This window comes from Nerophis ophidion, linkage group LG05, assembly GCF_033978795.1.
Source record: "Nerophis ophidion isolate RoL-2023_Sa linkage group LG05, RoL_Noph_v1.0, whole genome shotgun sequence".
In the NCBI taxonomy this organism is placed as follows: Eukaryota; Metazoa; Chordata; class Actinopteri; order Syngnathiformes; family Syngnathidae; genus Nerophis; species Nerophis ophidion.
The window spans coordinates 45,996,578-46,017,404 of NC_084615.1; the positions used below are offsets into that span (position 1 = coordinate 45,996,578).

At 41.8% G+C, this 20,827-nt stretch overlaps 2 protein-coding genes across 7 annotated transcripts in view; one reads left to right on the top strand and one right to left on the bottom strand.

The window, feature by feature from the left end:
• LOC133553186 (MAM domain-containing glycosylphosphatidylinositol anchor protein 2-like) overlaps positions 1-20,827 on the bottom strand; it is a 557,311-nt gene that overhangs the window by 219,999 nt on the left and 316,485 nt on the right. The gene's annotated exons all lie outside the window — the stretch shown is intronic.
• LOC133553187 (E3 ubiquitin-protein ligase RNF26-like) lies at positions 3,975-5,820 on the top strand. The gene has a single exon (XM_061901112.1). It carries the CDS (start codon positions 4,378-4,380, stop codon positions 5,707-5,709), a length of 1,332 nt encoding a protein of 443 aa, XP_061757096.1. The 5' UTR covers positions 3,975-4,377; the 3' UTR covers positions 5,710-5,820.

Here is a 20,827-nt window from a genome sequence, read left to right on the forward strand (position 1 = left end):
CTCGAACTCAATGTCCAGCACCTCCCTCGTGACATGTTCAAAGTTCCTCTGGAGGTGGGAATTGAAACTTTCTCTGACAGGAGACTCTGCCAGACGTTCCCAGCAAACCCTCACAATGCGTTTGGGCCTGCCAGGTCGGTCCGGCATCCTCCCCCACCATCGCAGCCAACTCCCCACCAGGTGGTGATCGGTAGAAAGCTCCGCCCCTCTCTTTACCCGAGTGTCCAAAACATGAGGCCGCAAATCCGATGACACAACTACAAAGTCGATCATGGAACTGCGGCCTAGGGTGTTCTGGTGCCAAGTGCACATATGGACACCCTTATGTTTGAACATGGTGTTTGTTATGGACAAACTGTGACGAGCACAGAAGTCCAATAAAAAAACACCACTTGGGTTCAGATCCGGGCGGCCATTCTTCCCAATCACGCCTCTCCAGGTTTCACTGTCGTTGCCAACATGAGCGTTGAAATCCCCCAGCAGAACAAGGGAATCACCCGGGGGAGCACTCTTCAGTACTCCCTCGAGTGTACCCAAAAAGGGTGGATACTCTGAACTGTTGTTTGGTGCATAAGCGCAAACAACAGTCAGGACCCGTCCCCCCACCCGAAGGCGGAGGGAGGCTACCCTTTCGTCCACTGGGTTGAACTCCAACGTGCAGGCTTTAAGCCGGGGGGCAACCAGAATTGCCACCCCAGCCCGTCGCCTCTCACTGCCGGCCACGCCAGAGTGAAAGAGAGTCCAGCCCCTTTCAAGAGAAGTGGTTCCAGAGCCCTTGCTGTGCGTCGAAGTGAGTCCGACTACATCCAGCCGGATTTTTTCTACTTCGCGCACTGGCTCAGGCTCCTTACCCCCCAGTGAGGTGACGTTCCACGTCCCAAGAGTGAGCTTATGTAGCCGAGGATCGGACCGCCAAGTGTCCTGCCTTCGGCTGCCGCCCAGCTCACATTGCACCCGACCTCTATGGCCCCTGCTATGGGTGGTGAGCCCATTGGAGGGGGGACCCACGTTGCTTCTTCGGGCTGTGCCCGGCCGGGCCCCATGGGTACAGGCCCGGCCACCAGGCGCTCGCCATCGTGCCCCACCTCCGGGCCTGGCTCCAGAGGAGGGCCCCGGTGACCCGCGTCCGGGCGAGAGAAATCTGGGTCCTTTGTTTTTACTTTTCATAGAGGTTTTCGAGCTGCTCTTTGTCTGGTCCCTCACCTAGGACCAGTTTGCCTTGGGAGACCCTACCAGGGGGCTTGAAGCCCCTGGACAACATAGCTCCTAGGATCATTGGGACACGCAAACTCCTCTACCACGGTAAGGTGGCAGCTCAGAGAGGAGTGCAAAAATTCAGTGTTTACAAATTCAGTGTGTAAAAATTCAGTGTATAAAAATTTAGAGAATAACAATTAAATGTAAATATCAAAAAAATCAGCGTAAAAACATTTAGTGTATTAATAGTCTGTGTATAAAAATTCCGCGTGTAAAAATTCAGTGTATACATTTTTTGGGAATAAAAATTTTGTGTAAGAGAAATTCAGTGTACACATTTCACCGTAAAAAATCAATGTATAAAAATTCAGTGAAAAAAATGTGCTGCTTCAAAAAGCAAGACTCACTTACAGTAAATTAAGACAGAAGCAATCAATCCTGTCTCAAAACCAGCCAATGAGGTGTCAAGTTTAAAGTCACATGACATGGGTCTTTCAAAACAGCATAAAAAAAGCAGTTCACTTGGCTACCTTGGCAGAATATAACATCATTAACATTTCAATGCTGGATACTTTCAAGATATAGAAATTATTTAAATGGTTAGAATCGGCACTTTTGAGTGACATACGAAGCTTTGCTTCATTCGGACAACGTACAAACCGAGTGGGGCAGAGTGGGCGGGGCTTGTTCACGGAGCGGAGACTATCCGATGGAGGCAGATTTGATTTCTACAGCAATGTTCTGCATAACAGTGATATTATATTGAATATTTGGAAGATTTTTACCCTTTGCCTTTGTGTTTCGCCACGTTGTTGCATCTTTTTTTCTCTTGCTTGATCATAAACACTGTCGATCAAGGTTTGGGTCTGCAGTAGAGAGGTAATGTTCCTATATTCTCAATATTCAGTGTTTTATTGTTCATAGTTAGTATTGAAAATCCCAAATGATGTATTTTTGCGTTCTTTCTGAGTTTCTTTTCAGAAAAAAACTAAAAAGACCATCTCAAAAACTAAATGAACCTTAGTTTTTTTACTGAATTATATGACAGTCAGAATGTACAGTACATAAAAATATATAATATGGGATTTACAAAAATGACTATGAACAATAAAACACTGAATATTGAGAATATATGAACATTGGTCTTCTACTTCAAAGACCACCTCCTTGATCTACATCTTATATAATCGAGCAAAAGAAACAAATATGCACTAAACATGCCGAAAAATAAAGGCAAAAGGATAAAAAACATCCACTTATTGATATAATATCAATGTTCTGCAGAATGTTCTACAATAAAGTTCTGTAAACAGTAATATCACTTCGAGGTCTCAGGCTTGTCGCAACCCCGCTTACTCTGCCCCGTCCTTCTTCTGAATGAAACAACACTATGGTTACCGTAGTGTTTGGTTCATCTATTGATGAGCAAACTTTGTCTTGTGAGTTTACGCTCAAACATGTATTCCTCCTTCCAAACATCTATATATATACTGTAGACTGTGTCTTCTTCGTTACGTTTACCTGACCATCATTATCCAGCACAATTAACTGGTCACAATTTGTATCAAAGTCAGTTTAACTACATATCATAATACGTAGTAACTCTTCTGTCACTCAAAAGGGCAGATTAACCATTGGAATCATTTTTATAGTTTGAAAACATCCAGCGGGCCTCATTGAAGTGTTTATTTTACCCAGGTCGCCCAGTTAACTGCTTATTTTTAATATTGTTTTACAAGACTCATGTCATGTGATTTCAAACTTGACACCTCATTGGCTGGTTCTGAGTCAGGATCGACTGCTTTAGTCTTAATTTATCCAAAGTAAGTTTGACACCTTTTTTTTTAATACACTGGATTTTTTTTACACTGAATATTTTTACAGTGAATTATTATACTCTAGCGACTTGTCCAGGGTGTACACCGCCTTCCGCCCGATTGTAACTGAGATAGGCCCCAGCGCCCCCCACAACCTCAAATGGAATAAGTGGTCGAAAACGGATGGATAGATGGATGTTATACTCTGAATTATTCCCCAGAATTTTTTTTTACACCAAATTTGAATACATAGATTTATTTATTTTTTTGGCCTGTCCAGCTTCTCAGGCAAATCATATAGTCAATGTAGATGCCAAAATCGGCTGCTCAGATTTACTTTACAAAAGAGAAGTGTAGGATACGTCTCTTGTTGCCTTATTTCAATTTGACTTTATTACATGTATTTATATTATCATTTGGTGCAGATGGGGAGGGGATAGAAAGAGAAAAAAAGGAAGACAGAGGGGGAATTGTGGGGATAAGAGGGGGATTAGACAGAGACAAAAACAACAACAACAAACACAACAAAAACAAGAACAACATTAGAACATCACCAGTACATACAATATTTACAAATATGATCGTAAAAGTGATAGCGAAGAAGCAGTTAGCGAAATAAATAATATACAAATGACAATGAGCATTTTTACACTACAACTGGAGCAATACAAATACCGATAGAAAAAGTGCTATTGATTATGAACAATACCAATAGTTTACCTCTACTATCAACAATACAGTTGTTCAAATGCAACAATATGTATACATAATGATAACTACAGATAAAAAATAAATAAAATTAATAAAAAAAAAAAGTAATACCGAAAAATGGAGGGGAAGAGAGAGGCAACCTCTATTAAGCTTGTAGATTGTTATAGTAACAATGGGTTAAGCTTTGTCAGTGTGCCATGTGTTACCCAGTTTACCCTGGGGCAACAACGTTGATATATATTGAGTCGACTGTCCCGACAAACATGGCGACCACTTCAACGGCAGGAGCGATAGTGAGTGTTTTCTCGGCGATTGTATAACTTTTTATGGTCCAATTCAATATTCCTGCGAAACTAGTAGTAAAATTAATTATGTACTGGATGATTATGAGCACAAATGTGAGCGAAGACGAAAGTCGAAGCACGTACATGCAACGGAAGTCTGTGTCGTGTTTGAAAGCAAACATCCGGTTCAGAGTGCGTGAGGCTTGTTAATTAGCTCCGAGTTTCAACCTCCTGACGGGAAAAATGGCCAAAATAAAAGATGTATCTTCCATTTGAAAGGAGAACATGAGGAAACGAGTCGACGCTGGTGTGAAGGAATGTAACCGAGTATGGACTTTGCCGCGAGGACACCTTGAGTGCACTTTGCCATGGGGTTGTTAAGTGCTCTTATTTCCACTGTAGGAACATGCTTGGAGGCTGCCTGCTTAATGCTGGACGTCAATTTCCTCCTCGTCCACACTGTAGTCCGGACATTTCTGACTGTGTTCAAATTTATGACCCACCTGCCTTCACTTTTTGTCCATTCGCTGCTGGACCTGGGAAACATGGTTCTCTTCGGCTTCCTGTCCGCAGCGGAGGCGACGTCCCACCTAGCCCACAGCACAGTGACCCTGCTGGCCAGCTTGATGCTCTCCCTGGAGGGGCTTCTGGAGAGCCTGAAGATGGTGGGCTACCTCCTCATGGACGTGCTGCTCCGCGGCAAGGCGCACCTGTGTCGGGGGCTTTTGTCGCTGCAGGAGGCGTGCGGCATCGCACTCAGCCTCCTGGTCTACCTGATCAACACCGCAGTCAACTATGCTTTCATTGCCACCCTCAACCTTTACTCGGTTGTGATCTGCGTGTTGCAGACGGTGTCCAGCCCACTGCACATGGCACTGGAGCTGGCGCCCACCACCATCACTTTCCTACACAGCAGCTTGGTGGGCACGTTGGCGTTCCTGTGGTCGCCATGCAAGCTAGTGTTGGACTTCCTGGCGTCGCTGGTGCACATTTTCATCAGCATCTTCATACTGAACATCTACGGCCTTTTGCTTGCAATCAGCATTGCTCTGACAACCACCGCCTACCTTAACCCAGAACTCACCAGGCAGGCCTTAAGGCGAATTGTGGCTTACGTCAACGCTTTCCCGGCTATTCACAGACTCCACGCAGTGCTTGTTTTAACGTGGCAGAAGGCATCTCGTTCGTTATGTGCCGCCTGGCGACACCTGCACACGATGTTGTGTTGCCTCCACCTGCTGGAGAGAAGAATCTGGCAGCGGCTGTCTCGTTACAGCAGCCAGCTGGGCACAGCGCTGAGGATGCAGCTGCACAGGGACAACAACAACACGGGTAGAGCGCGAGGCGACGGCGATCCCGGCGAGGGGATCAGGCGGGATCCACCTGACGGAAGAGCGGAGGACCATCCCCACCGGGAACAGCTCGCCCCAACGACCTCCAGCAAGGAAAGACCTTTAAAAGCCAACAAACATTTCAGTCACTCTTCGTCGGAGAATCTGCTGACGCTTCTGAACGAGCAGGAAGACCAAAAGAAATGCGTCATCTGTCAAGATCGCACCAAGACGGTGGTGCTGCTGCCGTGCAGACACCTGTGCTTGTGTCGTCGCTGCGCCGACATCATGCTGCTGCAGCAGGCCATCTACCAACATTGCCCGTTGTGTCGTCACATGATCCTCGACATCCTTGAAGTGTACCTCTGAGAGACATTTTACAACCACTGAAAATGTGTTTTGCCGCATTTCTCACTTTAGTCCACTTGTACCGTACTGGTCTTGGGTTGACGAGCGCTCACAATGAGCATTAATGTTTTTGTCCTATCACTTCTACGTCTGTGTATTACAGGAAATTCCCTAATTTGGTGCGGTATAGCTCGGTTGGTAGAGTGGCCGTGCCAGCAACTTGAGGGTTGCAGGTTCGATTCCCGCTTCTGCCATCCTAGTCACTGCCGTTGTGTCCTTGGGCAAGACACTTTACCCACGTGCTCCCAGTGCCACCCACACTGGTTTAAATGTAACTTAGATATTGGGTTTCACTATGTAAAGCGCTTTGAGTCACTGGAGAAAAGCGCTATATAAATATAATTCACAATTCACACATATATGTTTGATGAAACGCGATTATGTGCATGAGTGTACTTGTAAATGTACAGAATGTGTATATGAATGTTTGTACCGTGAATGTATACGTACAGTATGTGTATGTTTGTACCGTGAATGTGCGTGTAGATGGACCTTTTTTTTCCAAAGAAATTGCCAGCATAATTTGATGTAAAACAAATTCAGTTCACAAAATTAAAACACAAAACAATCAAAAATAAATTCAGTGTCAAAAAAAAGCTTTCGTAATAAAGACACACATTAGCCTCCATACACCAACAACATATAAGATCACACACTCTTATGGAACAAAGATTAGTTTAGGGTAACTGTATTCACTTTCACGAGCTACAGTAGCCCGTTTAGGCAGAAAACTTGTTGCTTTGGTTATTTTTGTTGAGGAAAAAGGAACATATTAACATGTTTTGTATAAGAGTCTTAAAATAGAACACACATCAGTCATGAGTACATAAAGTTTACGTTATGAAGATAATGTATTTACTTTGTTTACAACTGTGTGCTACAGCAGCCCTTTTAGGGCGCAAACCACACACTTTAGCTGTTTTTGTTAAAGACAAATGTGCATGTTAACTTGAATGTTGAGTCTTACAACAAAACACCTGTTCTGATCATGCAAACAATTTGTCAATTTTGTTTATTTCCACATGATACAGCAACAAGTTTAGGCAGCATAAAAGACACTTTTTTTTTTTTTATCAGGATAAATGTGAATTCTAACATGTTTAGATAGTGTTGACACAAAAAAAATAACTGTTATGGGTTCTGCGCATGCTGACGATATGCTAACTGTGTTTACTTCCATGTAATACAGCAGCCCATTCAGGCAGCAAACTGGTGTTAACCAGTAAAAGGAATCTATAAACACTCGGATGAAAACAAATGCCTACAACGTACCCATTTTGCAGCAATGTACCATATTTTCCGGACCATAGGGCACACCGGATTATAAGGTGCATTGCTTATAAATGGTCTATTTTTTTATATTTTTTTATATCTAAGGTGCACCGGATTATAGGGTGCATTATAGAAGTCATTTTATTATAATTTTTTTCTAAATTGAAATCACTTGCTTGTGGTCTACATAAAATGAAATGGCGGTTCTTTGGTCAAAATGTTGCATTGAGTATGTTTTACAGATCATCTTCAAGCCGCTTTCGGACAGTCACTTCCGGATGCTCCGTTTTGTGGGCGGTCTTATTTACGTGGCTCACCTTCGACGGTGTCTTCTCTCCATAATCTTTGTTGTTGCGGTGTAGCGTGCAAGGACGGGAGTGGAAGAAGTGTAAAAAGATGGAGCTAACTCTTTTAATGACATTCAAACTTTACTTAAATCAATAACAGAGCAGCATCTCCTCATCCAGAAACAACCACACCGTGAAAAACCGTCGGACCGGAACTCTAATAACTTAATTTCTTTGGGTGAATATCGTAAACTCACTATGCCGGTATTTTTTAGCGCTTCCATGGCGAGTTTACTGACACATATAAAGTAAGAACTTTACACTACTTTATATTAGAAATGGCAACAGCGGAGGATGAATGTCACATAACAAGAAGATAGAGAAAAAGAAAAAGCTTATTAACTGCGGCATTGGCGCGGATGCACGCAATTTTTCAGGGTTTACGCAGATCCCAAATATAGATCAGCAGGTACCAGAATTTAAGAGAAATTGCTTTTGCATAATATTGCGAAAGAAAACCCCACATATGTCTTGCCTTATACATACACCATAATACAAACGTTTGTATTACTCGTATGTTTAATGCGCCATCAATCCTTCAAGTGGTACAGCGTGTGTAATGTTCTGTATTTTCAATAGAGCATTTAAAATGTTGGTGTTTGAGACCCATCATAGTGCAGCCTACATTAATCTCTAATGTTTGATTGCCATCTACTGGTCACACTTATCATTACACCATGCACCAAATACAATTGCTTCAAGGTGGGTAAGCTCAACCAAACTTATTTCTTACATTAGGCACACCGGTTTATGAGGCGCACTGTCGAGTTTTGAGGGGAAAAAAATATTTTAAGTGCGCCAGGCATATTGATACACTCATTTGTCTACATTCACGAACATGTTCAAATGTAAAAGGAATCTACTTATTGTAAAATTCCTCCTCAGAATGCACCATAGTCTTGGAGCTTGTGTTAACTTTCATGTGATACAGCAGCCCGTTTAGGTCGCAAACTAAACGCTATGGGTGTTTTTTTGACGAAAATGTGCATGTTAACATATATAAGGTATCTACAAACAAAACAAACCACCTGTTTCAGGTTCCATACTACAGGTTCTGAGCATGCAGATGATGTGCTAACTTTGTGTACATTACTAAGCTACAGCAGCCCATTTAGGCAGCAAACTGGTGTTAAGATGTGAAAGGAATTTATAAACTTTCAGATGAAAACAGCTGCTTATAAGGTACCACATTTCTGGGCATGCAGACCCATTGATGCTACACATTAGTTTACTTTCACATGTGATGTCATACCGTTTAGGCAGCCAACAAGTGTTAACATGTAAAAGGAGTTTAAAAACTGGAAAATTTCTGCTCAGTAGGTACCATAGCTGTTTAAACCCATGTTTTACAGCATCACGTTTAGGCAGCAGTTGTTTTTGTTGAAGAAAATGTGCATATAATTACTGTTTTTTTCATCATGTCCAGGGGACTATAGCTTTTTTAACCATATGTAGTCATGTGTTTTTATGAAATTGCTTTGTCCCCTTTGAAATAAACTAATATAATCTAATCTAATATAATTAGTCTATGAACAAAAGAAGACAAAACACCTGCTCTGGGTGTAAGCGGTTATAAATACGAACTCCACTCACGTCCACGTGCTACAGCAGCCTGTTTAGGCAGGAAATGTGATTACATGTGAAAGGAGCCTCTAAACTGGAAAATTCCTGCTAAAAAGGTACCAGTTGTGGGCATATGCAACACATGTAGGCAGCAAAATTGTTGAGGTTGTTACCTGCTGGTAACTCCAAAACTCTATTGCATTTAGAAAACATTTGAGGACTTGAATGTGAAGTATTCAATAAACTCTGTCTCTCTTGACTGTGAAAACTAATATGAGTTAGTTTTGCAGGGTGCATGTATTAAAGAATGTCCTGTCCTAAAAATCCAAATAAATAAATGGATGTCAGGTCTTGTGATCATGTTTTGTTTAGTTATGTTCTGTTTTGCTTAAGACTCCATTGTTTCCTGTTTTTGCACTTCCTTGTTTGCTTTGTTTTCATGCCAACCCATTAGTTTAACCTGTCCCCATGTCACGCACCTGTCCGTCATGACTAGGACTTGGGTTGTTTTCCCGAGGTGCAAAGCGAAATTGGCGCGGGCAAGGCGTGAAAGTACAAACATTATTTAATTTTAACACTCAAAAAAGGAAACAAACGAAAGGAGGTACAAAAACTTGGCTGAGAAAACAAAACCAGGACATAAACTAAAAATTGCACAATGGCAGAACTATCAACAACTAAAACGAAAACACTTACTGTGACATTTCTCTCTGGCACTCATCGAGGGTGGACACTCCCCTTTCCTCTCCCTTATCTCTCCTGCTTGCTTCTTTGTTTTGTCTTAACTTTTTTGTTGCCTTTTTTTGCACTGCTCTCCAAATCTAAACATTGGAACTATTTAACTGGCCTCAACAAAATTGACAAGATCTTGGGTTTGGGGGAACCTGCTGTCGTGACGAAGCGGTTGTTGCTGGACACACGACGGACTCTTGGGAAAAGGAGGGCCGCGTGCCTGGCGACCCTTTTCTGTCGAGGACGTGAAGATATCCACCTATTTGGAATTATGACAACAGGACATCTGCTGATTGGAGTAAGCGTTGCTGTGGTTTGTCGACAAACTGGAAGTTGCTGGCAGTCTTCAAAGTACCCCAAAGCTGGCACAAATGATTGGAGGATGCGGGAAGAACTGTGGATTACATCGGACAGTCTACCCAGCAGTTTTGAGGACCAGTCATAGAGAATTTAGAGTGAAAAGCACATTTTATTTTCACCCGCATAAAATCATTCTAACTTGGATTGTTTCCCTGGCTTCGAGACTCTCCCTAAGGACAGCGCAGCGAAGACACAACAAACTCCCTTTTTGTCTCTCATGGACACACACCTGTTGTTGACTTTGGACTAGTGACTGCAATACACCAAGGCCGCGGAACAGAGACACACTACGGGCTTACACACACACACACACACACATCCACAAAAATATACGCCACACATACACACCCCTTTCCCCCACCAACCCAACGCCCTCGACGCAAATTCCATAGGGGTGATGAATGGATGGTCAGCGCCTGAGAGCTGCGGCCTACCACCATGACCTTGAACTACCTTCCCTCTGTTGCTAGATATCTCGAGATGTATGTTGTAATATATATATGTGCTTTGCTATGGAGGTTTTTTCCCACTCCAGACTGGGCCCCCTTAGGAGCCCAGTCTGGATTGTATTTTTTTACTCATCCTTCGCCAGTGTTTTACCTTTTTCCCATCTTTTACGGGGCACCTTATGGCGACCCATCAGCGTTCTTGTTCTGTAACCCTGTACACTGTTTGTTTGTTTAATCTTGAACAGGTTTGTGCTGAAAACTAAGTTTTGTTGTATTTGTTGCAATGACAATAAAGACCTATCCTATCCTATCCTATCCTATCCTATCCTATCCTATCCTACAAGAATAAACAAAACTTACGTGGCATGGCAAGGAGAAAAACTATGGACAGTATCAGAGGTAGCATGGCATGAAGTGAACAGAGGTACCTCTGATACTGTCCATAGTTTTTCTCCTTGCCATGCCACGTAAGTTTTGTTTATTCTTGTCACAGTTAGTGTTTTCGTTTTAGTTGTTCATAGTTCTGCCGTTGTGCAAGTTTTAGTTTATGTCTATAGTTTTGCCTTAGCGCAAGTTTTCTTTTCTCAGCCAAGTTTTTGTACCTCATTGTGAGCGCCTTTTGTTTGTTTCCTTTTTTGAGTGTTAAAATTAAACAATGTTTGTACCTTCACGCCTTGCCCGCGCCAACTTCGCTTTGCACTTCGGGAAAAAAATCCAAGTCCTAGTCATGACAGACAGGTGAAAACTAATGGGTTGGCATGGAAACAAAGCACACAAGGAAGTGCAAAAACAGGAAACAATGGAGTCTTAAGCAAAACAGAACATAACTAAACAAAATATGATCACAAGACATGACATGGATGAGACATATTTACGGTATAAAAGAGCAGCTGTTTGCACCATCGGGCTTCACTGCAGCATTTCCCTTCCTTTGTTCTTGCAAGGCACTGTTTAACGAGGGAAGGAAGCATGTTCCTTATTCATGCTTTCCCGTCAGCGTCCCCCAGCAGGAGGGCGAGGTGATTTCCCCAAACGGCTGCCTCCATAACGCACAACCTGCAGGTAATGCCACCACGGCTAAGGATGAGGTGAATAAAACGGCCGACTCAGCCAACTTGCTATATTTTCTCCTGTAAGGTTGGCGTGAGCGTGTTCTACACGCGGCATCTCGCGTTGCAGTACACGTGACAGCATTTCCCGGGTTAGGGTGGGAAGATGGCAGCTGCGGGACAGATGCTCGGCACCTTCATGTCCTGCCTCGCCGCTCGTCTCTTGGCATGTTAGCAGGAAGCACTTGCATGTCGGATGTGATGCTACCGGTAGGGATTTTTTTGGGCTACATGACAACCTTGAAGAAGTGATGGCAGCAAAAGACCTCACTGGAGAAAAAATTCAAAGCTTTATTTGGCATAAGATCGCCATTATTGGACACATCACAATTCTCTAATTTACTGTAGTTCAGGGATGTCTAAAGTGCGGCCCCGCCACACATTCTGGAAAAGCTATTGCAAAAAAAATAATAATAAATAAAAAATTGGAATGAGCTGAAATCTAACAAGAAAAGGTTGCAATGTTGACACAAAGCTGCAATGTAGGCTGCTTTTTTTTCCTTTTGTCCATCTTTATTTTTATTTTTTTGAAATCGACAAATATATCTGAAGTTGATCTCATAACTTAAGTGATGAAAGTAAAAACAAAATAAAAATGTATGACATTATGAGTTCGGCACCTTTTGGATACAAAAATATATTTAATGAGATTATTTATCTTTTCGCTGTGATTCCTCCAAAAATAATAATGAATTAAAATCAATGGTGTCCTGCATTATTGATCGTTTTAAGACTCTAATTACTTCACATCAAACATTGCTTTCTGAATGTTTTGGCCAGTGGGGGAAATACAGCATATTTCAGTTGTATTATAAAAAACAAAGTTTCTTTGACAGAAAAGGAATTAAATATTTTTGTTGTTTTTTTTAACTTTGTGTCAACCTGAAGTTGATATACTGACACACAAATAAGCCCGTTTATAGATGAACAATGACACTCCTCATGGGAAATTACCATTTGTAATAGCTTTGTGACATGATACAATGCACATTGATCAACATATCAAATATTAAAGTGACATATATTGCATATTCTACCCGTGACTGCTAGGGTTCCCCTGGGTACTCCGGCTTTCTCCTACCACCAAAGACATGCACCTGGGGATAGGTTAATTGGCAACACTAAATTGGCCCTAGTGTGGGAATGTGAGTGTGAATGTTGTCTGTCTATCTGTGTTGGCCCTATGATGAGGTGGCGACTTGTCCGGGGTGTACTCCGCCTTCTGCCCGATTGTAGCTGAGATAGGCTCGAGCACCCCTCGTGACCCTTAAAGAGATAAGCGGTAGAAATTGGATGGATGGATGGATATTGTATTCAAAGTCTGATTTCCATCTGCATCACATAGCAAAAAAAAAACAAGCCCAGGGCTCCCACTAATTCAGCAGTATTGTGAGTTGTATTTTTATTTGCATTATTTTTGCTGTGTTTTTATCTGGCACAAGTGGAAAGCCGTTCACTGGAAATAATGCCTATATTAAACCGTTTCCGTGGTGCAAAAAAGGTTGGGGACCACCGCTTTATGGTCCTCGGGAGCCCTAGAGGTAAAACAAAAAAAAATCCATATATATTGTGATGCTTTGAAAATGAAAAATATCAAAACGGTCCCCGCACGCTTAAATTTTTCCGTGTGCGGCCGTCAGTGGAAAACATTTGGACATACCTGCGTCTAATTAGAGGATGCCATAAATACTGTTGCGGTCAAAAGTTTACATACACTTGTGAAGGACAATGTCATGGCTGTCTTGAATTTCCAATAATTTATACAACTCTTATTTTTAAATGAATTGGAAGATGCTAGAACACAGGTGTGAGTGTCCACAGTCAAGCTTGTTTTGCATCGCCATGGACTGAGAGGCTATCATGCAAGAAGGAAGCCCTTGCTCCAGAAGCGACACCTTAAGGCTTGTGTAAAGTTTACTGCTGATCACATGGACAAAGATAAGACCTGCTGGAGGACAGTTCTGTGGTCAGATTAAACAAAAATTGAGCTGTTTGGCCACAATACCCAGCAATATGAAAGGAGAAAAGGTGAGGCCTTTAATCCCAGGAACACCAAACCTACCGTCAAGCATGGTGGTGTTACTAACATGCTCTGGGTCTGTTTTACTGCCAATGGAACTGGTGCTTTACAGAGATCTTTTGGGAAAATTAAAAAGGAAATCCTTCAGGACAACCTGGGTCTTGGGCACAGTTGGGTGTTCCAAAAGGACAATGACCTCAAACACACGTCAAAAGTGGTCAAGGAATGGAAAAATCTGACTTAAACTCGATTGAGAACATGTGGACAATGCTGAAGAAACAAGTCCATGTAAGAAAACCAACACATTTAGCTAAACTGCACCAATTTTGTCAAGAAGAGTGGTCAAAAATTCAACCAGAGTCTTGCCAGAAGCTTGTGGATGGCTACCAAAAAGCGCCTTATTGTTACTTACAAAGGGACATTTAACCAAATATTAACATTGCTGTATGTATACTTTTGACCCAGCAGATGTGGTCACATTTTCAGTAGACCCATAATAACTTCATAAAAGAACCAAACTTCATGAATGTTTTTTGTGACAAAGAAGTATGTGCTCCAATCACTCTATCACAATAAAATAAGAGTTGGAAACTCAAGACAGTCATGACATTATGTTCCTTACAAGTGTATGTAAACTTTTGACCATGACTGTGAATCACACTTTGCAGGGTAAAGCTAGATAAATACCCGGTGATGGGCAAGCTTCTTAAAAAATCAAGTATGCTAACCTCCACGTTACACTTGATTAAATGTAGCTAAGCTACGGGGGAAGTTATCCCCAGAGAAATGTAGCAAGCTTCCTGACATGCTACACGGCAAAAGTAGCAAAAGTTTCTTATAGGTAAACCAACCAATTATCATCGATTCTCTCTGTAATTTTTTGGTTTTCCCAACCAATACATTTTTTCTCCTTGTAGCGTGTAGCTTTGATGTATGCTACTATGCTACATGGGTGTAAAAAAAGATAAGCTATAAGAAATGCTACTTTTTAAAAGAGAAGTGACCGTCACGCTACTGGGAAATGTACCATATTTTCCAGACTATAAACCGCTATTTTTTTCCAAGGTTTGAATCCTGCGGCGTATTAAACAGTACGGCTATTTTTTGGATGTATCTTCAATACCGACAGAGACACTGAAATGGTGGATTATTGTTTGTGCTATGGCGCCCTCTTTTGGACAAGTCCCCTCACTGCAGTTGCTGCGGGTCGATCATGTATTTCCTGTTACGTGGCTTGAACCGGAAGTACAACCGTCCACTTCATGTCAGTTCAAAAGGATTCTTCAATCATCACTCCAAGCAATGCTTACTAACCAAACCATCCCATGTGTGTTGTATGTAGGAGTGTTTTCATGCATATGTATATGTGCTATCGTAATGTAACCGAGCTAGCGTCATTAGCATTAGCCAATATGCTAACACATTTACAAGTGTCTGTGTATGTATGATTATCTTACAAAGGCATTATTCTTGTATTGCTTAAGTTTTGTAAATTAAACAAAACGTCACCTTGGAATTTTGAGCCTGAGTCTGATTAGCTGATTGGAGAGCTAGCTTCCGCAGCTAGTGGCTCCATGATAATGACTTCTGTTTTGTTTGATCAGCCGTTTTACTGCCATGTGACAGGCCCCGTTTGGAAACAATTAAGGTATGTATATAAACATTTAAAAAAGCATACCTGTGTATATTTGTGGCATATAGTCAGGTGCGGATAATATATGCAAAAAATACTTATTTCTTCTAACTTTTGCTGAGTGAGACTAAAATACTGATGAGATCTATAGCCTTGTAAACATGGTAGTTTAAGGGGAACTGCACTTTTTGGGGGGGGATTTTGCCTATCGTTCACAATCACCATGACAATGGATGTATTTTTTTAAAATGCATCCTATATATTAAATACATGCGATCACAAGTCTGCTTACAATGGAACCTATGGGAGTCGCTCTATTCTGCCTTTAAAAATAAAAGATAAGATTTTATACACATGATGTAAGTATATATTGTCATGATCCGTGGTCCGAATCATGTTTTTATTATGTTCTAATAGTTTGACTCCATTAGTTCCTGTTTTTTGTGCACTCTCATTTGTTTCTGATGCCATGGTTGTGTATGATTTTCACCTGCCGCTGGTGTTTGGGACGCTCACTTGGCTCTAATCAAGAGACACTATTTAAGCCTGCCTTTGACAGTCAGTCGACCTGGCGGCATTGTTCGGTTCTATCTGATAGAAGGTGTTATCAAGACTTATGTTTAAGGAGATTTTTGGAGCGTCCAGCAGCATGTTTAGCATCAATACAACACAAAGTTGAGTTCATGAAAGCCGCCGATTTTCTGATCTAATTCAACCTTTAAAGAGACTTAAACTTCCTTACAGTTAACTTTTTCTAACCAAAAATATAACAAGAACACCACTGGCTAGCTTATGTTCAGAATCAGAATTAGAATACCTTTATTTTCATTGGATGGGAACAACGAAATTGAACAGCAATCCAGCTCAGTGCTTTTAAAACAACCTACATAAAATACAAACCCCGTTTCCATTTGAGTTGGGAAATTGTGTTAGAGGTAAATAAAAACAGAATACAATGATTTTCAAATCATTTTAGACCCATATTCAATTGAATGCACTACAAAGACAAGATTTTTGTTGTTCAAACTCATAAACTTAATTTTTTTGCAAATAATAATGAACTTAAAATTTCATGGCTGCAACACGTGCCAAAGTATTTGGGAAAGGGCATGATCACCACCGTGTTACATCACCTTTTCTTTTAAAAACACTCAATAAACATTTGGGAACTGAGGAAACTAAATGTTGAAGCTTTGTAAGTGGAATTCTTTCCCATTCTTGTTTTATGTAGAGCTTCAGTCGTTCAACAGTCGGGGTCTCCGCTGTCGTATTTTACGCTTCATAATGCGCCACACATTTTCCATGGGAGACAGGTCTGGACTGCAGGCCGGTCAGTAAAGTACCCGCACTCTTTTTTTACGAAGCCACGCTGTTGTAACACGTGCTGAATGTGGCTTGGCATTGTCTTGCTGAAATAAGCAGGGGCCTCCATGAAAAAGACAGTGTTTAAATGGCAGTATATGTTGTTCCAAAACCTGTATGTACCTTTCAGCATTAATGGTGCCTTCACAGATGTGTAAGTTACCAATGCCTTGGGCACTAATGCTGGCTTTTAAAGTTTGCGTCAATAACAGTCTGGATCAGGCGTGCCCACACTTTTTTTTGCAGGCGAGCTACTGTCCAATTGACCAAGTCGAAGGGATCTACCTCATTCATATATATATAATGTATTTTTATTTATTCATGAAAGAGACATTTTTGGTTTACAAGTTAACTGTGTTTAATAAGAATATAAGCATGTTTAACACATATATATCCTTTCTTTCACGAAGACAAGAATATAAGTTGGTGTATTACCTGATTCTGATGACTTGCATTGATTGGAATCAGACAGGATTAACAGTAGTGCTGATGACGTGATGATGTCCACATTTTTGAATGGACAAAAAAAACAGTCCTCCTTTCTGTCCAATACCACATGGAGGTGGTTGGTTTTTGGCATCTTATTCGTCCAGCTTCCATTCTCAGTTGTATACAATTGTTGTGAGAGTGGCGTATGTGTGTGTGGCCCTTCACTGTGTGACAGCAGGTGAGTGACATCAGTGAGTGTGTGGGCGTGGGAGGAGAGGGAGCGGTCGCTGATTGCGGGGAGTGGCTAGTGTTTTGTGTGGGATTTGACTGTGTGCAAGACAGAAATAAAAAGCCACGATTTGCAACTAATCGCTAGACTCGTCATTTTGCCCTGGAGTCCGGAATTGTGAAGACCCACTGCCCACTAAAGTGAAGGGTGTTGCCCCGAGAATCCATCGGCCCTGGAGAAGTGTCTCCCCTGCGCTCCTTGACTACGGTCTAGCAGGAAAGGTGCAACACACTTTACAAGAAATACAGTGGCGGCAAAATCTGTGGTTTGCTAGCTTGTGCACGCTAGCTTTCTGAGACTCTTATTTTGTTAGCGCAGGCAGGATGAAGCAGGGCTTTTAATGTGATGACAGGTACTGTGCAGTCGCTTTTTACAGTTTTTACAGCAGGTAGGGCGCGGGAGTCTGTTGAAATAAAAAGTGTTTCTCGCCCTCTTTTCGGTAATTTTTTCTTGATGATCTGGCAGGCTTCACGGTGGCAGAGGAGTTAGTGCGTCTGCCTCACAATACGAAGGTCCTGCAGTCCTGGGTTCAAATCCAGGCTCGGGATCTTTCTGTGTGGAGTTTGCATGTTCTCCCCGTAAAATGCGTGGGTTCCCTCCGGGTACTCCGGCTTCCTCCCACCTCCAAAGACATGCACCTGGGGATAGGTTGATTGGCAACACTAAATGGTCCCTAGTGTGTGAATGTGAGTGTGCATGTTGTCTGTCTATCTGTGTTGGCCCTGCGATGAGGTGGCGACTTGTCCAGGGTGTACCCCGCCTTCCGTCCGATTGTAGCTGAGATAGGCGCCAGCGCCCCCCGCGACCCCAAAAGGGAATAAGCGGTAGAGGATGGATGGATGGATGGATCTGGCAGCAGCCAGCGCCATCTCATAAGACCTTCGGGTGCCGTGAATGTCAGTCAAATGACGAAAATGACGTTTTAGCGAAGATTTATAATCGCTAATTTTTAAGTCTATTCTTTAATGCCTGGCTGGCGATCGACTGACACACCCTCCACGATTGACCGGTAGCTCCCGATTGACGTAATGGGCACCCCTGGTCTGGATGGTTGGCTTCCCCTTTGGTCCGGATGACAAAATGTCCAATGTTTCCAAAAACAATTTGAAATATGGACTCGCCAGACCACAGAATACTTTTCCACTTTGTATCAGTCCATCTTAGATGATCTCGCGCCCAGGGAAGCCGGCGGCGTTTCTGGATGTTGTTAATAAATCGCTTTTGATTTGCATAGTAGAGCTTTAACTTGCACTTACAGATGTAGCGACAAACTGTATTTAGTGACAGTGGTTTTCTGAAGTGTTCCTGTGCCCATGTGGTGATATCCTTTAGAGATTGATGTAGGTTTTTGATACAGTGTCGTCTGAGGGATCGGAGGTCACGGTCATTCAATGTTGGTTTCCGGCCATGCCGCTTATGTGGAGTGATTTTTCCATATTCTCGGAACCTTTTGTTGATATTATGGACCGCAGATGTTGAAATCCCTACATTTCTTGCAATTGCACTTTAAGAAACGTTGTTCTTAAACTGTTTGACTATTTGCCTATGCAGTTGTGGACAAAGGGGTGTACCTCGCCCCATCCTTTCTTGTGAAAGACTGAGCATTTTTTGGGAAGCTGTTTTTATACCGAATCATGGCACCCACCTGTTCACAATTAGCCTGCACACCTGTGGGATGTTCTAAATAAGTGTTTGATGAGCATTCCTTAACTTTATCAGTATTTATTGCCACCTTTTCCAACTTCTTTGTCACGTGTTGCTGGCATCAAATTCTAAAGTTAATGATTATTTGCAAAAAAAAAAAAAGTTTATCAGTTTGAACATCAAATATGTTGTCTTTGTAGCATATTCAACTGAATATGGGTTGAAAATGATTTGCAAATCATTGTATTCCATTTATATTTACATCTAACACAATTTTCCAACTCATATGGAAACGGGGTTTGTACTCTAAGACATTTTTAACAATAATACAAATTTTAAAAACCTAATAAACATTTTTAAAACATATTGCACAGCAGATCTCTATCAGAGTTAAGCAAGTTAATAAAGTGGTGAGTGTTTAGGTAAGTGCAGAGTTTAGGGCAATAACAGCACTATGTTACCATTAGTGGTATAACAAAATATATTTGTTTATCGAATGTCTATATTATTTACAATTACTAAGCTTATGTGAAAAAAAAAGTTTCACCAACCCTCAACATTAAAAAACTGTGTTTATGGTGGTCACTCTCCCTTTCTCGTCAACACGCACGTGCACAAATACAAAAAATGGTCAAGAGAAGAAAAACAATTTGCAGTCATGTTGTTATGACAGCTAACACACGCTATTGTTAGCTAACAACACGTCGTAACGTCATTACGTCCTGAACGCCCTAAGACTACATAAAATACATTGAAGAGTTAGCACCTTCTAGGCATCTGTGTAAATGTTGCAAAAAGCCCCTGTGGTGTTCACACAAATAATTGGTGTGATTGACGGCTGGACTGGGCGGCACCAGAGCCTAAGGTGTGCGAGGGACGCTACCAAATCGACTTAACATGCAAAGTTCTGCATCCCCTGCAAATGAAGACTGGAGGTGACTTTGAATCCTCAGACACTCTTTGTGACCATCACTCAAACCGGTGATGAGCTGCAGATCTGCAATGCAAATTTTAATGAACAGACTTTTCTAATCACGAGCGCCGCATATCCTTCCATTGGAAGTTTAATGAATGGGAATATGTTTTTTTTTTCATGTTCACCGGAATCTGGAGTTCTTTTGTTGACTCTGTGTCAAAAGTCAAGGATCTGGCGGTAACAAGTTGATACGCTATTAGGGTTTTTATCTCCAAGCTGTCCCCGCTGGCGCCCGCAGAGATACAAACATTTCATGAAACAGCAAGTAATTGAACAATAATCCACACCCTGGCCAAACACAAGAGTTAATGAGAGGATTAACAAACTGTTTCTAGTTAAAAGTTGATGGCACGTTCAAGGTTTTCACACTGCGGCTTGCAAGTCCTTTCAGCTGTCCCTCTGTCTACCGCCTCTTAATCCTGACAGCATCCAGCGGGGAGGTCCGTGTCCTAATTTCTTCTCATAAATAAGCATTAGCCGTCGGAGGGAGACGAGCACCCTTTAATGAGCGTGTCACGCTCGTAAATATTAGCGAGAGGCAGAAGTCATAAAAGCGAACTAGGCGCATCAAAAAAGTTGAAAGAATCCCAGATAATAAAAATTCCCTTTCTTGCAGATGGTGGATGTTGGAAAAGGCAGTTTGAGACTCTGTGAGCTCTTTCCAATGGCTTCCTCTGCACTGAGCCCAGAAAGACCTGTAGCGTAATCTTCTTGAAACGCTTTTATTAAGACTCCTAATTGCAGTTTGGGCTTTAAAGGGGAACATTATCACCAAACCTATGCAAGCGTCAATATATACCTTGATGTTGCAGAAAAAAGACGATGTATTTTTTTAACCGATTTCCGAACTCTAAATGGGTGAATTTTGGCAAATTAAACGCCTTTCTGTTTATC